Source organism: Ostrea edulis, chromosome 9 (genome assembly GCF_947568905.1).
Source record: "Ostrea edulis chromosome 9, xbOstEdul1.1, whole genome shotgun sequence".
Classification (NCBI taxonomy): domain Eukaryota; kingdom Metazoa; phylum Mollusca; class Bivalvia; order Ostreida; family Ostreidae; genus Ostrea; species Ostrea edulis.
In genome coordinates this window covers 18,638,760-18,662,418 of record NC_079172.1, presented here as the reverse complement: position 1 = coordinate 18,662,418, position 23,659 = coordinate 18,638,760, and the positions used below count along the sequence as shown (strand labels likewise).

Below are 23,659 nucleotides of genomic sequence, written 5' to 3'. Positions count from 1 at the left end.
CTATTTTCACGGCGTTGTCGTATTTAAAAAAAAAATCTTTCTGCTCTTAGAGTTTTGGTTATCCTAGCCTGAAAATTACTACTTTATAAAGAACGAAAAACTTAGTCATTGATCTAAGAGCAAACTCACTAGTGTTTAAATTGCAAAATATTGTGTTCTGTGTTCATGAAATAGGCGTTCACTGCTACAAAATATGCGCTTTAACATCAAATGAAGCAAATCTGTAGTTCCTGATTACATGTACTTCCCAAAGAAGAACGAGTTAGTTTACTTCCGTAATATCAAAACTTTGACTTCATTCAAAGGGTGCAATGATGAAAATTCTATCAATTACATCATACAATACTATGCGTGATGCCTGGTAACTGTAAGTTCGGACTGTTTTCACATCCGAAAACAATAAATATCAACAGATCTTAATGTTAGAAATGTTTCATCAAGTTTTTGTTTTTTTTATAAGTTCATACCCCTACTAACCTCTATAAACTAATATATTGCAGACGACACAGAAGACTCTTTCTATCGTGTCACGTGACTATGGAAATCGACATGGTGTCATGCAGCATCTGTAACAGACAGTATGAAGCGCGAGCTTCGAGGACTTGCGTATTAAGGCTACGCCTAATTTAAAAGTTATCATTTCAAAATGAATTTTATGTCAATATAAATGTTTATATGAATATTCATAAAAGTTGATTTATTTGATTTGACAAAACAAAGAGAAATAACTGTAAAATTTGGGTAAAAATAATGTCATTTCATTATAGAAATCAATGGAAAACGGAATATATTTTTAAAACATCTCTCCCCCCCCCCCCCCCCCCGATGAAACACAAATTCCTTTGTAATGGTATTAGAAATAGTCAATTAGCAACTTTAAACCAAAACTTTTGTTGTATCATTGGGGGGGAGGGGGGGGGGGGTATGACACGACGAAAATGTTCTCTCTTTCATCAATTGCAAATGAAGTTAAAGTGTGAAAAATGAAGATTTACCATTTTTTACTCAACAATTAAAAGTAATTTGACTAATCAAATGGTTATTCATTTACATCAATAAGCACTTTAAAACATGACGTTTTAAAGTCCGGTTTCTTGTCACAGAACCGGAAAAATTATTTCTATTTATTTGATTTTGGAAATTTGTTGGCGAAATGTGTTTCCTGTTAAATCATCGTCGCCAATCTGACCAACTAACTTAGTAATTTTAGTATACTATATATATTGCTAGGTAGCATGGCATCTAAAAGGAAGTCGGAAGACAATTCAGTTGGCGACAAGGTGTCATCCAAAAAGTCTGCTCCATTTTGGAAGAATGGTCTCATGTCTTCGATGCACGATCCAGAATTGCAGGTTTACAAGGACGATAAAGTGATTATCATCAAAGATAAATATCCAAAGGTACTGTGTCTGACTGTGATGTGATCAAGCTTGGACTTTTTACTGTGTTTTATTTAAACAAGCAATTCTATATGACACATTACATGTACAATACTGCAAGCTAAACATTGGATTGCAACATGTTCAAGTTAAAAGAAAATTTTTATTACGGAGAAAGGTTGTGTCAGGACAAGTTCTCTTGATAACTTTAATTGAACAAACACGTAATCTAAACCAGATGTCAGAATTAATAGCGAGCGAAGCTTGCGTCGCTTTAAGAGCTCACTCCAATGATTATGCAATTGAGTCACGTGATTTGCTCTTCATCAGCTGAAAAATGATGGGGACTACCCATAATGCCTCCGGAAAAATGTCGCTTCACTACGGTATACTTCATTGACAACCCCGTAGATAAAACAAATAAATAGTTTGGAAAGTACCACAAATGATTCTGAATTCCAGACAAGCTTTCCCATACCTTCGTACGTTTTGTTGTGGATAATTGCTTGATTTGAAAGAAAAACAATCGCAGCTAATGATGACGTTACAGTGCACTGTTTACATCAACCGCGTTATATTTCCCGTGTTGAATGAATGGCCTCAAGTTATGTTGTAAGATGTTATGGGTCTTCGCTCATCTCAACGGTCACACTGTAAATATATTAAAAATATTCAGTTTCAATAACATTACAGTACACCTTCCCCTTTAAGATAAACAAATATCCCAAATCAAAAATGTTGGTTCCTTTCTCATTGATGAGTTAAAAAACTTTAATGTTTACGGTGCTATGGTTGGTGTAAGAACAGCCTGTGAGTGAATACTATTATGTATAGATTTATCCAGAACAGGCAGGTAGAATCAGAAAATTCCGAAGTTGTTCAGATGTGTACAGACAAAACACGGACAATCACGGAAAATTGTATACAAAACGTGAAAGAATCAGACAGATTTTTATACCCCCCACAACAAGTTGTGGGGGGATATACTGGAATCGGGTTGTCCGTCCATCCGTCTGTCTGTAGACGCAATGGTTTCTGGGCTCTAAAGCATTATCCTTTCCACCTACCGTCACCATATCATATATATGGACTACCCATGGGATGAAGATGTTCCCTATCGATTTTGGGGTCCAAAGGTCAAGTGCACTGGACATTGAAGTAGCAATATGGTTTCCGGGCTCTAAAGCGTTATCCTTTCCACCTACAGTCACCATATTATACATATGGACTACCCATGGGATGAAGATGTTCCCTATTGATTTTGGGGTCAAAAGGTCAAAGGTCAAGTGCACTGGACATTGAAGCAGCAATATGGTTTCCGGGCTCTAAAGCGTTATCCTTTCCACCTACAGTCACCATATCATACATATGGACTACCCATGGGATGAAGATGTTCCCTATTGATTTTGGGGTCAAAAGGTCAAAGGTCACACGCACTGGACATCGAAGTAGCAATATGGTTTCCATTTAAATTCTATAATGGCTTTTTTCATCGCATGGAACACCCTTTCGGAGATTGGGGTAAGCGGGGGGTATTCTTAGTGAGCATTGCTCACAGTACCTCTTGTTTAGTTACGGATTCAGGGATACCAAAGTTACAAACCAAATTCTTCCAGTTAGGCATTATGGGATAGGGATTTCCAAGGAACTACAAAACCACGCGGCCACGTATACTGTGTGACGTCACTGTAGAATTACGCAAAAACATAATGGTGAACGTAAACATCAAGTTCATTACTCTTCTATGCTGGGCCTATAATTTGAATAGACTCTCCATACTATTTAGTGATCTTTAGAAAGTTTATGTTTAGAATAAAATCCATACTTTTAAAGTAATGCTATATAAATGTCAATATTTTCAAGTTTTAACTACGTACTACTTGTTTAGTGTTATTTGCCTGCGTGAGAATCGTGGACTCGCAATATACAAATCTGTTTCTGTGCTGGGTCAGCCGGGAGAGGGCTATACGTAGATGAGGCCTTGATGGGGAGTTTGTAGCAACATTAATGTTCACAAATAACGTTAGCGTAATACACGAGTGCGGCTAATCCATGACAACCGTAACATAGCTATCCAACGTACAACTTATCTTAGTCATGTTTGTGAGAAAATGGCAGCCTCTTAAAGGAATTAGAATACCAAACCCACGGGTGCGTAACCTAGACGCAGTTTACTCTGTATTGAGCAGAGGTATAAATGTCTATGTATTGTTAAATCAATTGTTAGGATGAAAAATTATTGCACAAAATCAAGAAATGACTGGGGAAATTACTATGGTAGGAGTGTTTTTGAAATGAGGGTGTAATTTACTACAGATTGCCAAATTTTTTAAAGTACAAATATGACCTTTAAAAGCAATGGGATCCTACATAATTTTTGTCATTTTTAATAAGCACTTGGAATGAACTTATGTTGGCTGTCATTTGTCTAAAATTAATTAAGTTAATTACATCGTAGTACCTGATTCTGATAAAATCCGACCGAATTGAACTAAGCCGGGTATACCTGGCGATGCGCTTAAAATCAAGTGATCCGACCACAGTACAATAATGAAAATGTTGACCTGTTATATAAACATTATTTGGCATAGAAATAACCAACACATTTACAGATCCTGTTTATTTCACCAGTGTACCTGGATTAAAAACATTATGTCTTAGAATAAGTCACTCTCGATACTACTGTCTCCAAGGATGCCAGCCTTTGCCTATAAAAATTTTCTGGCTCTATCGGCTATCCCGGTGGGATGTGTGCGCAATTCAGGCTTACAAAGTGTGTTGCTGGTCATCGCTGATTAACCCGAGTGAGCCAGTTCGTTAGAATCAAGTATGCTAGTTGAGAGGGCCAAAGGTTAGTATTGATGTCTATGAGAAATGAATTGGTACTCTTTTCCCCACAACTGTCTTAAAGTAACATTCAGAAAGAAAACAATTTTAAAAAGAAAGGCATGATGTTGAGAATAAAAATGAATTTCAGTTAAAAATAAAATTAGGCAGCGTGACAATCCTAATTTACAGGTTGAATTGATACTGACAGCAGGATGGCCTGTACCGTGTGTTAGAAATTCAGTGCTATCGCCAGTATTTTATATTTTCTTACCCATAATGCAATTTACAGAATTGATAGCATATGTACACATTTTTATTAAGTTACTGACGAAAAACTAATTTTTAACACATTTGAAACATTTTATTTTTATTTTTTAATTTCAATAATATGTACATCTCTTGTCCGCTTTTTTGCGATGAAAAGATTTTTTTCCCTTTACCTGGCCTTTGTAATTTTATTATCTATAACTTTGACATTTGATGGAGGTTTTTTGGCCATGAATTGCACTCAACTACAATTTTGCCCCATATAGTTGTATGAAATTGGCTATGTATAATTCACAGTTGTAGCGTATGTAACTCTTAAATTTGGCATCATAAAGAAGCCCAGAAAACTGGGCTATTCATGGATTGTGGTTGACCCTGTAAAAGAAGAAAATCAAAATTACTGCTTGAAAGGTGTAATAGAGTAAAAATATTTCAGACAACAAAGTTTTTCCACAAGTGAAAGTATAGAAGGTACAGAACACCACAGCCAGACTTGTGATAATTAAAAGACCGAATCACTGTAGTCAGTACGCATCTCGTCCCTACATGTAATATAACAGTCTATAAAAGACCAAATCACTGTAGTCAGTACGCATCTCGTCCCTACATGTAATATAACAGTCTATAAAAGACCGAATCACTGTAGTCAGTACGCATCTCGTCCCTACATGTAATATAATAGTCTATAAAAGACCGAATCACTGTAGTCAGTACGCATCTCGTCCCTACATGTAATATAACAGTCTATAAAAGACCGAATCACTGTAGTCAGTACGCATCTCGTCCCTACATGTAATATAACAGTCTATAAAAGACCGAATCACTGTAGTCGGTACGCATCTCGTCCCTACATGTGCAAAATGAAAACAAAGATCCCGTAAATGCTCCTCATTTGATGCCCTGAGAAGTTGATCCTATCTGTATGTAATATGGTTAATATTACCAACCAAACATGAGAAATTAATCCAAATGTGGGATTTTTCAACAATGCTTCATTCAGTCATTGTACTCTCAATTTCTAGAAGTGACAACATGGCCGACTGGCACTGGTTCACTTTCTTATAGTGATTGTACCTACACTGTTTTACAGTTTACAATTAGATAAATTTTTGGGGGAAACTAGAACTGTTTAAAGCTCAGATTGTACAACTTTGTTTGAAATAATTTGATGTTTTTGATATTTAACATAGTTCCACCCTCCTGTGACGGCATAAGATTTCGCAAACAAAGTTAATGATTTGATAAGATTTATGCATGACAGGAACATAAATTTTGTTGGAGTCTTTTCCAATAGTTATTGTAAAAAATCTTATTGACCATAAAATATTTCAAAAGTCTAGTTACATAATTATGAATAATCAATTTATGTTTCAAAATATTGAATCCAAGGGCAATAATTCTGTTTTCATGAAATTATTTATCAAGTCCATTATGTGATAGATTTCTTCTTTTTTTTCACCAGCATTTTGTACATTTTTCAAAGAAACAGTTTCACGAAATTGTTATGAATACTATTATATCATTTTAAACAGTTTTTGTGAAATTTGATAATACTGTTTAAGGAAAATTGCAATTTTCTGATGTTGATAACAGGTATATGTGTGCTAATTGATAAAAACTTTATTGATACTGCAACATACTTATCTTATCATTTTTATTTGTTACTAAGATATATTATTTGAAGAATCAACAATCAAATATAAGATTGAACCTATAATTCAAGAGGGGTGGAATTACCTTAATGGAAAATAAATTCAAGAATTGGATTATTGAAATTTTATAGCATTGCATGTGTCACTCTTTTTCTTTTATGAGATGACATCATATATGCTGTTCCAGTGGCTATTCCGTTAATTGCTACTCACCCAAAGGATTAGAGGGAATTTCAAAATATAGATAAAAAATGTACACTCAAATATGTTTTTAAAATGTTTTTTAAAGATGTAGTCTCATAGCTGCAGTGGTCTAGCTGGTCTATGCAAAATTTTCATAAAGTGCATTCAATTTGTATGCACACATCATTGCAGTTTTGAGACTTCATCTTTCTAAAATAATAATTCATTGCTAATAGATATCTATATAAAGCACTAGATTCCAATTAGATACCTGAAAGAGTCAAATAAAAGGTGTTAGATGAGGACGCTCAGGGTAATGTTTTGATACAAGAATACGGTCAATACAGTTACATAGAAATCTAACAGAGGCGCAAACACAATGACATAGACATCACATGAATTAAGTTTCGAACATTTCTGACTGCCCCAGTTTTAAAGTGAATTTTCCTGAATTGTGGTGCTTTATTTGCTTGTCAAGAATTTTAGATAAGTTAACTTAATGACCTCTGGCTCCCCCTGCTCTGGAAAACGATGCTTTGTGCCCGTATTATTATATATACATGTATTGAAAAAAAAATTTCAAATTCAAATTGGTTGTGCCCCCCCCCCCCCCCCCCCCAACTTTTCAAGATGGAGCTATGTCATTAATTCATATGTATTATAGTTGTCATCAAATACAATTTTCTATTCAATCATAGTTGTGTTATGATTACTGGTAAAGATAATGAACAGTAGTCAATCTCACAACTCCTACAAGGAATACAAAATAGAAAGTTGGGCAAACACGGACCCCTGGACACACCAGAGGTGAGATCAGGTACCCAGGAGGAGTAAGCATCCCCTGTTGACAGGTCACAGATCCCGTGGGCCTTACATCTTGATAAGGTCAACAGGGTAATCTGTAGTCAGAATCAGTGTGCCAAGAACAGTCTTACAAATGAAAAGGGAAGATAACTAACAGTGATCAATCTCATAAATCCCATAAGCAATACAAAATAGGTAGTTGGGCAAACATGGACTCCTGGACACACCAGAGGTGGGATCAAGTGCCTAGGAGGAGCAAGCATCCCCTGTTGACCAGTCACACCCGCCATGAGCCCTATATCTTGATCATGTAAGCAGAGTTATACGTAGTCAAAATCAGTGTGCCACGAACCTGTCAGACAGCATTTATGACCCACTGACAGGTTGTATTGGATATCATTTGACAAGACTTTTTTATTGGCAGGCAAAATACCATTTTCTTGTGATGCCGAAAGAAAACATTGCAAACTTGAAAAGTCTTAAAAAAGAAAATGTAGACCTGTTAGAACATATGCATGAGAAAGGGAAAGAAACAGCAGAAAAGTAAGTGTTAGAATTTGATGACATTTGATTCATTTTAGCTCAAGTGAGCTTTTCTGATCACTTGTTGTCTGTCATCTGTCCGTCTGTCTGTAAACTTTTTACATTTTCGACTTCTTCTCCAGAACCAATGGGCCAATTATAACTAAACTTAGCCAAAAGCATCCTTGGGTGAAGGGCTTTCAAGTTTGTTCAAATGAAGGGCCATACCACCTTCAAAAGGGAGATAATCACAAAAATGCAAAGATAGGGTGGGGGCATTTAAAAATCTTCTTCTCAAGAATCACTGGGCCAGAAGAGCTGAAATTTACATGAAAGCTTTCTGATATAATGCAGATTGAAGTTTATTAAAAGTATGGCCCCTGGGGGTTAGGATGGGGCCACAATAGGTGATCAAAGTTTTACATAGAAATATATAGGGAAAATCTTTAAAAATCTTCTTCTCAAGAACCACTGAGCCAGAAAAACTAAGATTTTACATGAAAGCCTCCTGACATAGTGCAGATTCAAGTTTGATCAAAACATGATCCTGGGAGTAAGATGAGGCGACAATAGGGGATCAAAGTTTTACATACAAATATATAGGGAAAATCTTTAAAAATCTTCTTTTCAAAAATTACTGGACCAGAAAAGATTACATTTACATGAAAGGTTCCTGACATTGTGCAGATTCAAGATTGTTCAAATCATGGCCCCCAGGGGTAAGATGAGGCGACAATAGGGGATCAAAGTTTTACATTCAAATATATAGGGAAAATCTTTTAAAAATCTTCTTCTCAAAATCTATTGGGCCAGGAAAGTGTCAATTTACATGAAAGCTTCCTGACATAGTGCAGATACAAGTTTGTTAAAATCATGGCCCCCAGGAGTAAGATGAGGCGACAATAGGGGATCAAAGTTTTACGTAAAAATATAAAGGGAAAATCTTGAAAAATCTTCTTCAAGAACCACTGAGCCAGAAAAGCTGAGATTTACATGAAAGCTTCCTGATATAGTGTAGATTCAAGTTTGTTAAACTCATGACCCCTGGACTAGGATGGTGCCAGAATAGGGGATCAAAGTTTTACATTACTAATAAATAGAAAAATTTAAAAAAACAAATTCTTGTTAAGAACCATTTGGCGAAAGAAGTTTACATTTGCATGAAAGCTTCCTGACATAATGCAAATTGAAGTTTGTAAAAATCATGGTCCCCAGAGGTAGGGGGATCAAAATTTTACAAACAAATATATAGGGAAATAGGGAAAATAATTAAAAATCTTCTGAAAAATCACTGGGCCAGAAAATTTTACATTTACATGTAAGCTTCCTGACATAGTGCAGATTCAATTTTGTAAAAATCATGGCCCCCGGGAGTAGGTTGGGGCCACAATAGGGATCAAAGTTTTACATGTGAATATATAGTAAAAATCTTTAAATATGAGCCAAGGTGACTCAGGTGAGCAATGTGGCCCATGGGCCTCTTGTTGTTGAAGAAGCAGCTTTTTATGATATATAAAAATGTCGTTAATTTATCGTGAGGAATAGTTGTGTAAAGTGTTGAAAAGTCATATGTTTTGATGTTGTTGATTTGAGAAAAGGTTTGCGACTTCAAATTCACTAAAAGTTTTTTAGAGAAAATCTATATTTGATTTACACCACTTTTGGCATATGGTGTGGCATGGTACATTTGAAGTTTCTCTTTCACAGCTGTTAATGTTTTCATGAGGAGCACAGATAGGGCTTGGTAGAACATTTACTGGATCCAGTAATTAATGTATCTTTGTAAGGATTTGTGTGAAGTTTAGAAATCCAGTATAGGTATGGTAAAATCATATTCATGCGACCCATTGAAAGGGATATTAAATGTGTGTACATTTAAAACTGAAGCAGGATTTTGAAGAATTTCATTTTTTGAAACTGAAAGGGAAGTTGGAGTATAAAGAGGATTACCAAATGTGGAATTAATGCCAAGTTCATTTAAAATACTGCTGTAGTAATGAACTTTAGAAACAAAAGACAATGTTGTTACAAGCTTTGTCAGCTGGAACCAAAACATATTCCCCATGTAACCTATCCAATTCTTTGATCACTTTTGGTTTACTAAACACAGAAGGATAGATGGTACATACTTTTGTTTTGATGTTTCTAATACGGGATTTTGATATTCCTCTTATACTTCTAATTCATTCTGACAAGGTATCAAGTTCTTTTTCATATTTAGCCCATCGTCTGGCATAATCTTTGACAGAATTTATAATAGAGATGAAGTTCTGTCGCCAATTGAAAGACCGAGGTTCTCTGAATTTGGGACCTTTTAGAAAATTATTTTATTTGAAACTGAGCTAAATGTAAAGTGTGACAGAAGGACAGATGGAAGACGGACAAGACAAACACTATATGCCCCGGCAATATTCATGGCAGGGCATAAAAACCTAGTCAATCTTACTTTTGTTTTTGAAGAGTTTATCCTCTTTTTCATGCAATAATTTTCATTGGTCGGGATCTCTTGTTCCTCCAAGTTTTGTTTTTATCAGGTTACATGTATCACACTTTGAGAACCTATTGTCCTGTAACAAAAAAAAAAAAAAAAATACTTTAGCTCTAACTTTAGAGTTCTTATCTGTCTTTCTGTGGTTATAGCACATTTAAAAAGAGGTATAAAAATTACATTCATTCATAATTCATTTTTTTAAAAACTGGGTGTAGTTTAGCATTCCTCCTTTAGAAAAGATCTAGTCCACTAAGAGCCAATAAATAATTGTGTATTATATGTAGGAAGAGTGAGAGGGTTAAATATGTACCTTTGGAATTGCTATGTATGGGACCTCATCCCTCCACAATCTCAAAAAACGTGAATATGAAAGGGGTTCATCAAATTCCATTTGTGACTCTGACATCATGGTTTCATACACATGCAATTTTGTAGAGCATGGTGGCAAATGGATTTTGTATGTGCTTGGAATTTTTTCCCCAAAATTGGTTGCATAATTTTTCAACCGAGCCATTGCCGATTTGGATTTGGTGGTTTTCTGTCTCTCCCTCGTTTTGTTAATTACATTTTGTTTATCTAAAAGAACAGTATGTAAATAAATTATTTCTTAAAGTGATGACTGACAAATATTCATTTAATTAGATTCTAAGCATCCACCCCCATTCCAGTCAGTAACAAACCTAATAAGTTGGTTTACCCCCCCCCCCCCCCCCCTCACCCCATCCAAAACAGGAATACCTTCCCCAAGGATCAGGGGGGGTCCATCCTCAAAATATGTTATTTTCACCTTTTTTTAGCAAATTTTCTGACAAAAGGGGGTTCCAACCTCCCTTTGGATCTGCCACCGCACAATCCAGTGATGTAAATCTGGTAACTTTGACAGCAGCAGATCTAGAGGGGTGGCATATGTATCAAAGTAATACTACATGTAGCTCTCATTTTTGGTGTCGAAAAGTTTTGTTGCAAAATTGTGATTTACTATTTCAATGACAGAAAAAAATAAGGTGTAAAGAATGTACGTTGTTATACATGTAGTAAACTTATCCAGAGGCTCTGAATGATGCAACATGACATCATTGTCTTCCCATACAAAAATTGATTTCTATATAATGCCATACATTCAATAGAACGGAAATCTTTATTTTGATAAAATCTTGAACTTAATTTTGATTTTATCAGTGGCTATGGTTAAAGTTACATACAAAGCTATTGTATAATAGCACATTTTTCTAACAAAATGAAGTTTTCAAATTGAGAGCTATTATACTTTAAGGCTTAGTTTTGGGATTCTATACAATGTACATATTCTGAGCATGTTCGTGTAAGGGGCGAGATAAAAAGATCGATGTCTGATGAAAATCTAAATTCAAATAGTGAGGGGGAGGGGGGTAAAACTCCTGTAAGATTCTGTCATTCGTCATCGATTACTCTTTAGTGGGAAAAAAAGACAAGTGACTGTTAAAAACCCCATAATAACATAATAATATTACATTTTAATGTACAATTTTAAAGTATGATAAGTAGAAAAAGATATACGGCTAAATAGTGTTATACTCGTGTTTTTTGTTTTTGTTGATATGTGACATGTACGTTTGACTATGACGTAACAAGACGTTGTGTATTGCTTACTATGTAGGGAAACAAATTATATCAACAAAACGATTCGGCGGTAGAAATACACTCAAGATAAATGGAGACAATTTTAGTGTGAGAATAAACAGTATTCTGTACAGTATTGTTATTGCTGTCCAAATGCTATCAGTTTATCCCATAATCAACATTTGATTCAAATATTTCATTGTTCCTGAGTTTCTTAGAATATCATTTGCAGCATGTTAGGTCAAATAGTAATATGCATTAGGCGAAAATAACAAATGCATGGCGAAAAACAATGCCTCCCAATAATGTAGGGTAATACCACTAATATTCCGTGAAAGTCGAGTTAAAACAACTTATTCCTTCCTTTTCGGGCAAGAGCCTCATTCGTCAAGGACTCCAATGCGTTCATCGTTCGCTCTGCGTGCGTTCACCGTTTAATTGGGAAAGTACATGTAGAACGTTTCAGGGACTGTAACACAAGTTTTTGGGTCTCATAATTCAAGGGATTTCATCTCTGTTTTTCCCCCTGGGCTTGATATATTACACGATGTTTTAGTCAAATTTTCATGGATTTGTGAAGTAGAATTTTGCACAATGCAAGAACTATCATTGTTAGATATTGTTAGATCTAGTTCGTCAATACAACCTTGCATTGGGTCAAATGCTGTCTGACGTGTTTCATACCGATTGTTAAGCCGTTCTTGGCACACTGATTTTGACTGCGGATAACTCCGTTTACCTGATCAGGATATAGGGCTCACGGCGGGTGTGACTGGTCAACAGGGGATGCTTACTCCTCCTAGGCACCTGATCCCACCTCTGGTGTGTCCAGAGGTCCGTGTTTGCCCAACTATCTATTTTGTATTGCTTGTAGGAGTTATGAGATTGATCACTGTTCGTTATCTTCACCTTGCATATACGCATTATAAAAATCATTTGATATTAATAAATTGTCGTCATTTCATAACTACGGCGGGCTGTCGGCAAATATAAGAATTTTGTTTATGTCATCAGATGTCAAAATAGAGAGGATACGAGTATAAATTTATATGGACGAATGTCGGTTCTACGTCACGGGTGCAGGCACGGAGCTTTGATCAGGGAATATTCCCGCTTCGGTGCAACAACCTCTTTAGAATTCTGGTTGAAGCTTCCTTGTCCGTCATTACTATACACTCAATCTGATTTTTAGGATTACTTTAAAACTTCTAAACCCAAGCTTGTTTACTGCTGCCCAGGTGAGGGAGTGGCCCGTGGGCCTCTTGTTGTACATAGGTCAACAATAAACAAAAAAATTAAAAAAAACCAAAAAAAAACCAAAACCCCCCCTAAAAAACAAAAACATTGAAGCAAGATCGGTTTAATGAAAATTCATGCATTTCATAAACAAAGCATTATACATACTCAGGAACATCTTCATGACTGCATAGAACGTGGAAGAAGGAATGCCTAGGATAAGTCGGAAAGCTTCACTACATACACTGACGATGCCTATTACAAATAAATAGCTCCATTTGTTTGTCTCCTCCACGAATCTTGAACAGAATGACAACAAACGCCAATGAGGCTTGTTTGTGGGACCCGATTAATCTTTCATCGAACATTATTTAGAAACTTTAAAAATCGATATGGATCATAGTTACAAGACAAGAGACCCACAGACCTTATCGGTAACCTGATTACTAGTTAAAAGTATCACTAGTCCCAAGGGTTATGAAATGTAGAAAAAAAAATTCCTGTTTTGAATATCTAAGCTAAATTCTAATGTTCAGCAACAATATAAAACAAGATATATGTGTTCTTAAAACTTCGATGTCCTCCAAGGTGCATACACTGATGAAAGCCTTTACATAACATGCATTAACATTAAACGATCTGACTAATTTGGATCCATCCTTGAGTCAAAACCCTGGGGTTGCGAAATTCACCATTTTTTGTACAACATTTTCTGCTATTCCTAAATATGCATTAGATTTTATACGGTATCAGTAAACTTAAAGAAGTCCTTCAAATCAATATAATTATTTTGGCACCACCCTGAAATCAAATCCTTACCCTCCTAGGATCATAAAATTTACAATTTTGGCAAAGGACTACCTGCATCATCTAAATATCCATTTAGTTTCAATTTAGTACGCCAAATTTGAAAAGAATTGGAATTAGTAGTCAATTGTTAACGCACGATGCACCGCAACCTACAGGGGCTAAGCCCGTTTGGGCCCGAAATTTGTGATATCATGAATACAGATATATTTATGGTATCACAGAGTTCGGGTCTAAAACGGGCTTAGCCCCTGTGCCACAACCAATTGCAATAGGTCACCTGAGTATAATAAAAATTCAAAGTGATCTTTGTATAATGCAACATGGTCAATTACTGTGAATGGCTCCAAAAATAATCCAAAAGCCACTGCGTTTTCCCTGTGGAGCTTAAGGACTGGAAATTCTCCCTGTGTGCCACCATTATGTCCAGTCCTATTGTAGTTAAACACATCGCCGGACAGCACAAGCCTGACCCGAGGTGTTCAGTTGGGATGATTTTCTTCTTCCTAGGTTTTCTCGCTAAACCAGAAGTATACATGATACTGATTACAATAATGGACATCTATAATATATGATAACATGGTATACTGTACATGATTCTGATTATAATAATGGACATTTAGAATATATGATAACATGGTATACATGATACTGATTATAATAATGGACATTTAGAATATATGATAACATGGTATACATGATACTGATTATAATAATGGACATTTAGAATATATGATAACATGGTATACATGATACTGATTATAATAATGGACATTTAGAATATATGATAACGTGGTATACATGATACTGATTATAATAATGGACATTTAGAATATATGATAACGTGGTATACATGATACTGATTATAATAATGGACATTTAGAATATATGATAACGTGGTATACATGATACTGATTATAATAATGGACATTTAGAATATATGATAACGTGGTATACATGATACTGATTATAATAATGGACATTTAGAATATATGATAACGTGGTATACATGATACTGATTATAATAATGGACATTTAGAATATATGATAACGTGGTATACATGATACTGATTATAATAATGGACATTTAGAATATATGATAACGTGGTATACATGATACTGATTATAATAATGGACATTTAGAATATATGATAACGTGGTATACATGATACTGATTATAATAATGGACATTTAGAATATATGATAACGTGGTATACATGATACTGATTATAATAATGGACATTTAGAATATATGATAACGTGGTATACATGATACTGATTATAATAATGGACATTTAGAATATATGATAACGTGGTATACATGATACTGATTATAATAATGGACATTTAGAATATATGATAACGTGGTATACATGATACTGATTATAATAATGGACATTTAGAATATATGATAACGTGGTATACATGATACTGATTATAATAATGGACATTTAGAATATATGATAACGTGGTATACATGATACTGATTATAATAATGGACATTTAGAATATATGATAACGTGGTATACATGATACTGATTATAATAATGGACATTTAGAATATATGATAACGTGGTATACATGATACTGATTATAATAATGGACATTTAGAATATATGATAACGTGGTATACATGATACTGATTATAATAATGGACATTTAGAATATATGATAACGTGGTATACATGATACTGATTATAATAATGGACATTTAGAATATATGATAACGTGGTATACATGATACTGATTATAATAATGGACATTTAGAATATATGATAACATGGTATACATGATACTGATTATAATAATGGACATTTAGAATATATGATAACATGGTATACATGATACTGATTATAATAATGGACATTTAGAATATATGATAACATGGTATACATGATACTGATTATAATAATGGACATTTAGAATATATGATAACATGGTATACATGATACTGATTATAATAATGGACATTTAGAATATATGATAACATGGTATACATGATACTGATTATAATAATGGACATTTAGAATATATGATAATGTGCAGAACTGTGACGATATATAACGAACTTTCTATTATGAATTTTAGATCGACAATAATTTGTTAAATGTAAATTTTTCTTTGGAGTATACGTATACAGTCAGTATGTTACAAAAAACAAAAAAACCCTTTCTACACTACATTGTTAAAATGGATGGTGGTGGTGGTAAGGTGTCGGAAATCTGAGGTCTGATATGAGCTCCCTATTGGACACAGAAAAGCTCCTTTAAGGGTGGTCCAGGGGACGCATCCTCTGAAAAGCAGCAACAAACTGGCAAAAAGTACAAATGTTGGTGTTCGTAAATATTTTAATACATCACAAAAGGGTAAAGGGGTAGTGCCCTGTGCACAAGTTCTGGATCCAGCATTATTTTTAGGAGATGTGAGGGGGGGGGGGGGGGGTTACAATGATCCACTATCCCAAGCTCTGACTGGATTAGATATAACTAGATACAAATACAGCTGAACAAGCCCTGACTGAATTAGACATGAATTGATACAAATACAGCTGGACAAGCCCTGACTGGAGTAGATATAACTAGATACAAATACAGCCAGAGAAGCCCTGACTGGAGTAGATATAACTAGATACCAATACAGCTGAACAAGCTCTGACTGGATTAAACATAACTAGATACAAATACTGCTGGACAAGCTCTGACTGGACTAGACATAACTAGATACAAATACAGCTGGACAAGCTCTGACTGGATTAGATATAACTAGATACAAATACAGCTGGACAAGCCCTGACTGGATTAGACATAACTAGATACAAATACAGCTGGACAAGCCCTGACTGGATTAAACATAACTAGATACAAATACAGCTGGACAAGCCCTGACTGGATTAAACATAACTAGATACAAATACAGCTGGACAAGCTCTGACTGGATTAGATATAACTAGATACAAATACAGCTGGACAAGCCCTGACTGGATTAGATATAACTAGAAACAAATACAGCTGGACAAGCTCTGACTAGATTAAACATAACTAGATACAAATACAGCTGGACAAGCTCTGACTGGATTAGATATAACTAGATACAAATACAGCTGGACAAGCTCTGACTAGATTAAACATAACTAGATACAAATACAGCTGGACAAGCCCTGACTGGATTAGATATAACTAGATACAAATACAGCTGGACAAGCTCTGACTGGATTAGATATAACTAGATACAAATACAGCTGGACAAGCCCTGACTGGATTAAACATAACTAGATACAAATACTGCTGGACAAGCTCTGACTGGATTAAACATAACTAGATACAAATACAGCTGGACAAGCTCTGACTGGATTAGACATAACTAGATACAAATACAGCTGGACAAGCCCTGACTGGATTAAACATAACTAGATACAAATACTGCTGGACAAGCTCTGACTGGATTAGACATAACTAGATACAAATACAGCTGGACAAGCCCTGACTGGATTAAACATAACTAGATACAAATACTGCTGGACAAGCTCTGACTGGATTAGACATAACTAGATACAAATACAGCTGGACAAGCCCTGACTGGATTAAACATAACTAGATACAAATACTGCTGGACAAGCTCTGACTGGATTAGACATAACTAGATACAAATACTGCTGGACAAGCTCTGACTGGATTAGACATAACTAGATACAAATACAGCTGGACAAGCTCTGACTGGATTAGACATAACTAGATACAAATACAGCTGGACAAGCCCTGACTGGATTAAACATAACTAGATACAAATACTGCTGGACAAGCTCTGACTGGATTAGACATAACTAGATACAAATACAGCTGGACAAGCTCTGACTGGATTAGACATAACTAGATACAAATACAGCTGGACAAGCCCTGACTGGATTAAACATAACTAGATACAAATACTGCTGGACAAGCTCTGACTGGATTAGACATAACTAGATACAAATACAGCTGGACAAGCTCTGACTGGATTAGACATAACTAGATACAAATACAGCTGGACAAGCCCTGACTGGATTAGATATAACTAGATACAAATACAGCTGGACAAGCTCTGACTGGATTAGATATAACTAGATACAAATACAGCTGGACAAGCTCTGACTGGATTAGATATAACTAGATACAAATACAGCTGGACAAGCCCTGACTGGATTAGATATAACTAGATACAAATATAGCTGGACAAGCTCTGACTGGATTAGATATAACTAGATACAAATACAGCTGGACAAGCTCTGACTGGATTAGATATGACTAGATACAAATACAGCTGGACAAGCTCTGACTGGATTAGACATGACTAGATACAAATACAGCTGGACAAGCTCTGACTGGATTAAACATAACTAGATACAAATACAGCTGGACAAGCCCTGACTGGATTAGACATGAATAGATACAAATACAGCTGGACAAGCCCTGACTGGAGTAGACATAACTACATGTAGATACAAATACAGCTGGATTAAGACTTTTATTTAATGGTCTCATAAGTCCAAATTCTACACAGTGCAATATTTTTCTTCATTCCTGGAAAAGACGGAGGAAAATAAAACATTAAATATCATGTCATCCTCATTGTTTCCAAATGCATGATTTAATATAATCCTGAATATCAAACTTTGCATTTTTGAGTTGATGTGTAAGGTGAAGATAATGAACAGTGATCAATCTCATAACTCCTATAAGCAATTCAAAATAGATAGTTGGGCAAACACGGACCCTGGACACACCAGAGGTGGGATCAGGTGCCTAGGAGGAGTAAGCATCCCCTGTTGATTAAATATTACATTTAATTTTTTATTCAACATAAATCAGAATCTTGCTCCGTGGTTACAAATAAAGTACATTTAGAAGTCAATATCAAATACTAAAAAACTTGAACGAAAATGAACAAACGCAACATAGAGTAACCAATTAAGAAATCTTTGAAAACTCCCCCGGAAGTGAAAAAAAGAAGAAGACTGAAGCGCACTCTGATAACCGAGATTCCGCAGTGTTGTGAAAGAGAGGCACTTTATGTAAATTATGATTATAATAATCAGTATACTACATGAATTTAAAGTAATTATGATTATAATAATCAGTATGCTACTTGAATTTAAAGTAATTATGATTATAATAATCAGTATACTACATGAATTTAAAGTAATTATGATTAGAATAATCAGTGTACTACATGAATTTAAAGTAATTATGATTATAATAATCAGTATACTACATGAATTTAAAGTAATTATGATTAGAATAATCAGTGTACTACATGAATTTAAAGTAATTATGATTATAATAATCATTACACTAGATGAATTTAAAGTAATTATGATTATAATAATCATTACACTAGATGAATTTAAAGTAATTATGATTATAATAATCAGTATACTACTTGAATTTAAAGTAATTATGATTATAATAATCAGTGTACTACATGAATTTAAAGTAATTATGATTAGAATAATCAGTATACTACATGAATTTAAAGTAATTATGATTAGAATAATCAGTATACTACATGAATTTAAAGTAATTATGATTAGAATAATCAGTATACTACATGAATTTAAAGTAATTATGATTAGAATAATCAGTATACTACATGAATTTAAAGTAATTATGATTATAATAATCAGTATACTACTTGAATTTAAAGTAATTATGATTAGAATAATCAGTATACTACATGAATTTAAAGTAATTATGATTATAATAATCAGTGTACTACATGAATTTAAAGTAATTATGATTAGAATAATCAGTATACTACATGAATTTAAAGTAATTATGATTAGAATAATCAGTATACTACATGAATTTAAAGTAATTATGATTAGAATAATCAGTGTACTACATGAATTTAAAGTAATTATGATTAGAATAATCAGTGTACTACATGAATTTAAAGTAATTATGATTAGAATAATCAGTGTACTACATGAATTTAAAGTAATTATGATTAGAATAATCAGTGTACTACATGAATTTAAAGTAATTATGATTAGAATAATCAGTATACTACATGAATTTAAAGTAATTATGATTAGAATAATCAGTATACTACATGAATTTAAAGTAATTATGATTATAATAATCAGTATACTACATGAATTTAAAGTAATTATGATTATAATAATCAGTATGCTACTTGAATTTAAAGTAATTATGATTATAATAATCAGTATGCTACATGAATTTAAAGTAATTATGATTATAATAATCAGTATACTACATGAATTTAAAGTAATTATGATTATAATAATCAGTGTACTACATGAATTTAAAGTAATTATGATTAGAATAATCAGTATACTACATGAATTTAAAGTAATTATGATTATAATAATCAGTATGCTACTTGAATTATAAGTAACTATGATTATTATGTAGTATAGTATAGTAGATGGATTTGATACATGGAAGGAGGTATAACTTCCTAATCATAGGCATGCTGTGTTTGTATATTAATATTATTTTTGTGATTAATTTTAGATCAGATGCTGAATTACAGTTTCGTCTAGGTTATCATGCAGTACCAAGCATGAGGTAAACTATGATAGCTTTATGTAACTATGCATTTTATTCACGAAAATTAAATCCAGCCAAAGCAAGCGGCTAACTTCTCTTCCGATAAGTTGACAGTTACATCAATCTAATCGAAATTAGATGTTAGATCCGCTCATGCACTCGCATACATATGTCAAAGGGTTTAGTAATAGGTTTTACAAATTTGTTGATGCAGTGCACTATTTTACTTCATGACCTCAAAACCTCGCAAATAATAATCAGAGGAAGAATCTTTTTTGGAGTAAATTGGCAAGGTCAAGGTCAGAAGATTGGCCTCATCAAGTTGTGAAAGTCAGATGATTCAGACATCAGATAGCTTTACAATGCCGTAGACAATGTGTAAAGCATACTATTAACTTTTCTGGTCGATACTCATTATGTTGGAAAGAAATGTAATCCAAAAAAATGTATTTCAATTATTCATGAAAATGTTAAGATTGAATTTTAGATCTGTAAGGTTTTATTTTCTTTCAGCCATCTTCATTTACATGTGATAAGCCAGGATTTTGATAGTCCGTGCCTGAAGAATAAAAAACACTGGAATTCTTTCAACACAGAATATTTTGTGGACTCAGAAGGTATGGATTGAATTGTTTTAATAAGTGCAGAAAAATTTAGTTTATGTTTAATTCATATCCAACTAAGATTAAATTCAAAATTAACTCTAAATCAAAATTTGGTGACTTGCACAGTAAAATATTTTGAAAGAATATTTATTTATAGAGGTTTTTTTTTACTGTAGAAATTATCAAAGAGCTTGAGCAGAATGGGAAGGTTGTTAAGGAAGTTACGTCTTCACAGGAATTGTTAAAGAAAAATCTCAGGTAAAGTATATGTATTATATAATTCAATAATGTGTGGAAAATAGGGGGGGGGGTTGCTTGCTCCTCCTGGAAACCTGATCTCACCTCTGGTGTATCCAGGGGTCCGTGTTTGCCCAACTCTCTATTTTGTATTGCTTGTAGGAGTTGTGAGTTTGATCACTGTTTGTTATCTTCACCTTTCAAACAAATGTCAATTTTAGGTGGTTTGTTTACCAAATGTTGGGAAGCAAAATTTTCAACAAAACAGTAATGTTGATGAATTACGGGAGGTGGGGGGGGGGTGTAAAAGAATCTCCCATGGTTTGTGGTTTGATTTTTTTTTATATTTAACTCGTGTGTTTTCTGTTTCCTTGCTAAGGTTCAGGGATAGTGGGAAGAAACACAACTCGTTGAATATAAATCATATCAAACCACAAACCAAGAGAGATCCTATATTTCTCTTTAATCTCTTAATGAATAGATATTTTGCATTTAATTGAGAATGTATGGAATGAATACTTCAAATATGAAATAATGGTATTTATTTGCTTTTAGAAACTCTAAATTAAAATAGGTTTTAAAAGATCGGAATCATCAAATCGATTTATGTGTTATTGTATAATGTACATTTGTATATTGTAGTATATATTGCTTGTGGGTTTTTTCTGTAGATGCCACGTGTGTAAGAAAGAAATGACAACAATTCCAGCCCTTAAAACACACATCAAGCAACACAGTTACAAGAAAAGTTGACAGAATATTCTCAATTTGAAAACCGGCATCATAGAATCTACCTTATTGTGCAACAGTTGAATATGAAACTAGTGGTGATAAACAGAAAATTGTCATGCCACTAATAGTATACAGGATACAAATAACCTGTATTTGTTAATATTTGTGAGGGTTTTCTTTTCATGTTGATAGACGTTTAATTTTCTTTCAAAAATAGCATAATGGAGTAGAACATACTAGTATTCCGAGTTTGTATTTACAAATTTGTTTAATTGATTGTGCTCAATTTCATCTCGGGATTAAAAGAAGGATGGTGGTTTTGCAGAAAAGAATGAAATTCCAGTTCTTCTTTGAAATTCTACTTTTCAACATTTCTGTCAATTTATGCTCTTAAATGATTGTGAATCTAAGACGCAGGGTTCCACCTGAGCACTAGTAATTTCTCAAGTCGTAGTATTCTGAGTTTGTATTCACAATTTTGTTTAATTGCTTGTACTCAATTTCATCTCGGGATTAAAAGAAGGATGACGGTTTTTGCAGAGAAGAATAAAATTCAAATTTTTCTTTAACAACTTTTAAAAAAGACTTGTACTTTTCAACATTTCTGTTGATTTACATTGTATGCCCATAACCTATTCACTGCATAACCTGTTCTATTCATTTTATTGAATAAAAATGATTTCCCTTCCCTTCGATCTAATTAATGTAAGGAACTGTTTCGTGAAAGAAGTCTCGTATAAATATTTCAATAACAGATTTGTACTCGTGTATATATTATATTTGTTTAATATCATCAGGACGGATAAAGCAATTAAGAATTTAATTGTTTTTAAATTTTTCTAATTCTCATATTAAGGTTAATCGATCCTCGTGTGATGTCATAGGTTTTTGCAAAAATCTTTATCAAATTAAACTGCGCATGATAGAAATATATCTTTCAGACGAATTTTATTCACTGCATAAAAAAAAAATTGGTAAACTATTGATATTGAAAAAGTTTATATTTTCCATAGATAATCAATTCTTTATAATTAAAAAAATATTGTCAAGGGTAATAACTCCTATGCTGGTATTTCTTCTACTGAATGTCTATTATACATGATTTCCCTAATATCCACAATTAATTCATGCATATTTATGAATTAACAGGTTTTTTTTAAACTGTCGACATTTGAAATTTGTCATTTCAACAAGTTTTTATCTATTTTAATTATTTTGTAAAACGAAAATGTGTGATTTTCTGATGTTAACATAACCTTCCGTTTTTTTTGTTTTTTTTATGTCTGACAACTTTAAAAATGTGGCAACAGACATATTTTCTTTGGTTATTGATTATATTTAACTATATTGAATGGAAATTAATACAGATTTTGCATTTTTAACCATTAATATTGATAAATCACGTGAGGATCGACCCACCTTAAAGAGTAACATCAGACACATAGTGATGACTCTGAAGTACATGTATTTTACTTTCATCTCTTTTCGTACCTGTGTCTGAGTTCCTTCTGGGAGGAGATAATGCTGGACTGCATTGTAACTATATATACAGATGCCTCGAGATAACCCGAAGTTCAAGGGAGCTTGATAAAACTTCGAGTGATCGAAGGTTGAGTCAAATGCGGAAATTAAAGGTCCGATAAATGGTTCATATTTTATAACAACCGGGGTTCACATTTATAACATCCTGGCATTGTTCTGACACGTTGTCCTTCACACAGATAATTAAAAAAGATTTTTTAAAAAGTTTATGTATTCATTTGTT

The 23,659-nt window shown here is 33.7% G+C and overlaps 1 protein-coding gene across 1 annotated transcript; it reads left to right on the top strand.

The window, feature by feature from the left end:
- Positions 1 to 1,142: 1,142 nt before the first annotated feature.
- Positions 1,143 to 22,958, top strand: LOC125659175 (aprataxin-like). Its single transcript, XM_048890764.2, has 6 exons — positions 1,143 to 1,400; positions 7,539 to 7,657; positions 20,285 to 20,338; positions 20,834 to 20,937; positions 21,102 to 21,183; positions 21,834 to 22,958. The coding sequence occupies exons 1-6, from the start codon at positions 1,236 to 1,238 to the stop codon at positions 21,913 to 21,915; spliced, it is 606 nt and encodes a 201-aa protein (XP_048746721.1). The 5' UTR covers positions 1,143 to 1,235; the 3' UTR covers positions 21,916 to 22,958.
- The last annotated feature ends 701 nt before the right edge of the window (positions 22,959 to 23,659 follow it).

Excerpts from the sequence above, each read along its gene's own strand:
- LOC125659175 (XM_048890764.2), top strand. The coding sequence starts at position 1,236 with ATGGCATCTAAAAGGAAGTCGGAAGACAATTCAGTTGGCGACAAGGTG. Across the intron at positions 20,339-20,833 it reads CATGCAGTACCAAGCATGAG|CCATCTTCATTTACATGTGA; the intron begins GTAAACTATGAT and ends ATTTTCTTTCAG. Across the intron at positions 21,184-21,833 it reads TTGTTAAAGAAAAATCTCAG|ATGCCACGTGTGTAAGAAAG; the intron begins GTAAAGTATATG and ends TTTTTTCTGTAG.